Raw genomic sequence first — 2,500 nt, forward strand, 5'->3', positions numbered from 1 at the left:
GGGATATAAGGAGGGAGAGGCAGGGAAGAAAGGGAAGTGAAGGAAAGAAAGATAAAGGGGAAAAAAGAGAACAAGAGAAGCAGGGAAATAAAGAAAAAAAAAAGGAAAAGGAAAATCGAGAAAAAAAGGAGAAAGGAAAGCCGAAAGAAAGAAAGGGAGAAAAAGGGGGAAAAGAAAGAACGTCCAAGGGAGACAGACGAGGAAATAAAAACTCATCGGCCAGGGAGACTGTTCCTAATCCTGGCCATTAGCACTGGATATCCTATGCCCATTACGCGGCAATAATAATCCAAGGATATGGTTCCCTTCCGCCCCCCCCCCCTTCCCATCCCCCTCTCCATCCCCCTCCATCCCTTCCTGCCTTTCTGCCCCCCTTCTGCCCCCCACCCCTCCCCATTCCCCTCCATCCCTTTCTGCCCTTCTGCCCCCCCCCCTCCCCATCCCCCTCCCCATCCCCCTCCATCCCTTCCTGCCCTTCCGCCCCCCCTTCCCCCTCCCCCTCCCCTCACCATCCCCCTCCATCCCTTCCTGCCCTTTCGCCCCCCCCCCCCCTCCCCATCCCCCTCCATCCCTTACTGCCTTTCTGCCCCCCTTCTGCCCCCCACCCCTACCCCTACCCCCCAAGGCCGTTAGTAGCCGTCGTTCCCCCCCAAAAAAAAGATATGATTGCGCCGAAAATAAATAAATATGATAAAAGATAATAGGAAAAAAAAAAAAATGAAAATTAAAAATATGAATTAACAAAAGATTACATGAAACTAAAAAAAAGGATTTCACCGGAAAAAAAAACAAATCATATGATAATTACTAATATCCCGGACATTAATAACGATTGATAAAATATAACACAAATAAACGATTGAAAATAGAATTAAAAAAAAAAAAAAAAAAACGAAGATGGAAGACATTCCCGATCCCGAAACAAACAAAAGATAAATAAAAAATATATATATAAATAAATAAAAGAATAGCGCAAGACATTTACGATCTCATAGAAGAGGTAACAGCTGTGTAATAGAAGGCTAGTTCAGCATCGAGTGAGAGAAAATTAATTTAGTAACGAGTGATACAGTATAAGGAGAGTTAATGAGTGTGTCTAATGAGGAAATGAGAAGAGGAGGGGGGGATGAGGGAGAGAGGAGGGAGGAGGGGAAAGAGGGAGGGAGGGAGGGAGAGTGGAGGGTGGGAGAGAGGGAGGGAAAGAGGGAGAGAGGAGGGAGGGAAAGAGGGAGAGAGGAAGGAGGGAGGGAAAGAGGGAGAGAGGGAAAGAGGGAGAGAGGGAAAGAGGGAGAGAGTAGGGAGGGAGGGAGAGTGGAAGGAGGGAAAAAGGGAAAGAGGGAAAGAGGAGGGAGAGAAAGAGGGAGAGAGGAGGGAAGGAGGGAGAGAGAAGGGAGGGAAAGAGGAGGGAGGGAAAGAGGGAGATAGGAGGGAGGGAAAGAGGGAGAGAGGAGGGAGGGAAGGAAAGAGGGAGAGAGGAGGGAGGGAGTGAGGGAGAGAGGAGGGAGGGAAAGAAGACAGAAAAAGAGGAGGGAGGAAAAGGAGACAGAGAGAGAGTTTGAGAGAAATATATAGAGAAAGGGATAGACAGACGCCCAGATGAAGGAAGCAGGAAGTGAGGGAGAGTGAGAGAGGTTGGGAAGGATTGGAGAGAGGAGAGGAAATAAAGGAAATTGGAAATGAACATAGAGAGAGAAAGAGAGAGAGGGAGGGAGGGAGGGAGGGAGGGAGGGAGGGAGGGAGGGGGAGGAGAGAGAGAGAGAGAGAGAGAGAGAGAGAGAGAGAGAGAGAGAGAGAGAGAGAGAGAGAGAGAGAGAGAGAGAGAGAGAGAGAGACAGACAGACAGACAGACAGACAGACACGGACAGTCAGACAGAGAAAGAGGAGAAAAGAGAGAGTGAATAATTCTCAAACTCAGTGAGGGGGACTGAGCCAGAAAGATGAGCAGATGTTCTCACTCTCATTACTGGCCAAGAGAAGTGTATTTGGGTACTTCCTACGCCCCTGATATCAAGGAGAACACGCCAACGATGGTAATCAAGGCTGGTTTATGAATCCCAGTACCAAAATTACAGCCGAGTTGCCAAGCCTGAAACAGCAACTGCAAGCATTAAGGCTGTTTGTGAGGCTGGTGTAACTCTATTCAGAGATGATGATATTGGGAGTGTCAGGGCATAAGAACGACTGACTTATAAACTTACTTGCAACACGTAACAAGCACTATATCCTTTAGAATAATCACGTAACAAGGCATTAGAAATCATGAAATAAAAATTACATTAATCGATCCACGTAACTTAAATTCATCAAGCGTTTGCCATCGTCCCAAAGTAACAAAGAGAACTCCGTGTCTCTGATACTTACTTTCCATCATAAGTAAACATCCCGCAATGGCTCTGGCGTCCCAGTTCTGTGTCTGTCGTAAGTGTTCCCGAATCGATGGTGCAGCTTCTAACGACCATCTGTTCAGAAGTTTGATCTGTGCGGAAGAAATTTTTCATTG

The 2,500-nt window shown here is 47.1% G+C and overlaps 1 protein-coding gene across 1 annotated transcript in view; it reads right to left on the bottom strand.

Annotated features, from left to right (window-relative positions):
• LOC125042329 overlaps positions 1-2,500 on the bottom strand; it is a 19,671-nt gene that overhangs the window by 10,804 nt on the left and 6,367 nt on the right. The window contains exon 4 of the mRNA XM_047637865.1: positions 2,362-2,476. Within this exon, the coding sequence (XP_047493821.1) occupies positions 2,362-2,476 (115 nt within the window). The remainder of the gene's footprint in view (positions 1-2,361; positions 2,477-2,500) is intronic.

The sequence above is a fragment of the Penaeus chinensis genome, chromosome 32 (assembly GCF_019202785.1).
Source record: "Penaeus chinensis breed Huanghai No. 1 chromosome 32, ASM1920278v2, whole genome shotgun sequence".
Taxonomy (NCBI): Eukaryota; Metazoa; Arthropoda; class Malacostraca; order Decapoda; family Penaeidae; genus Penaeus; species Penaeus chinensis.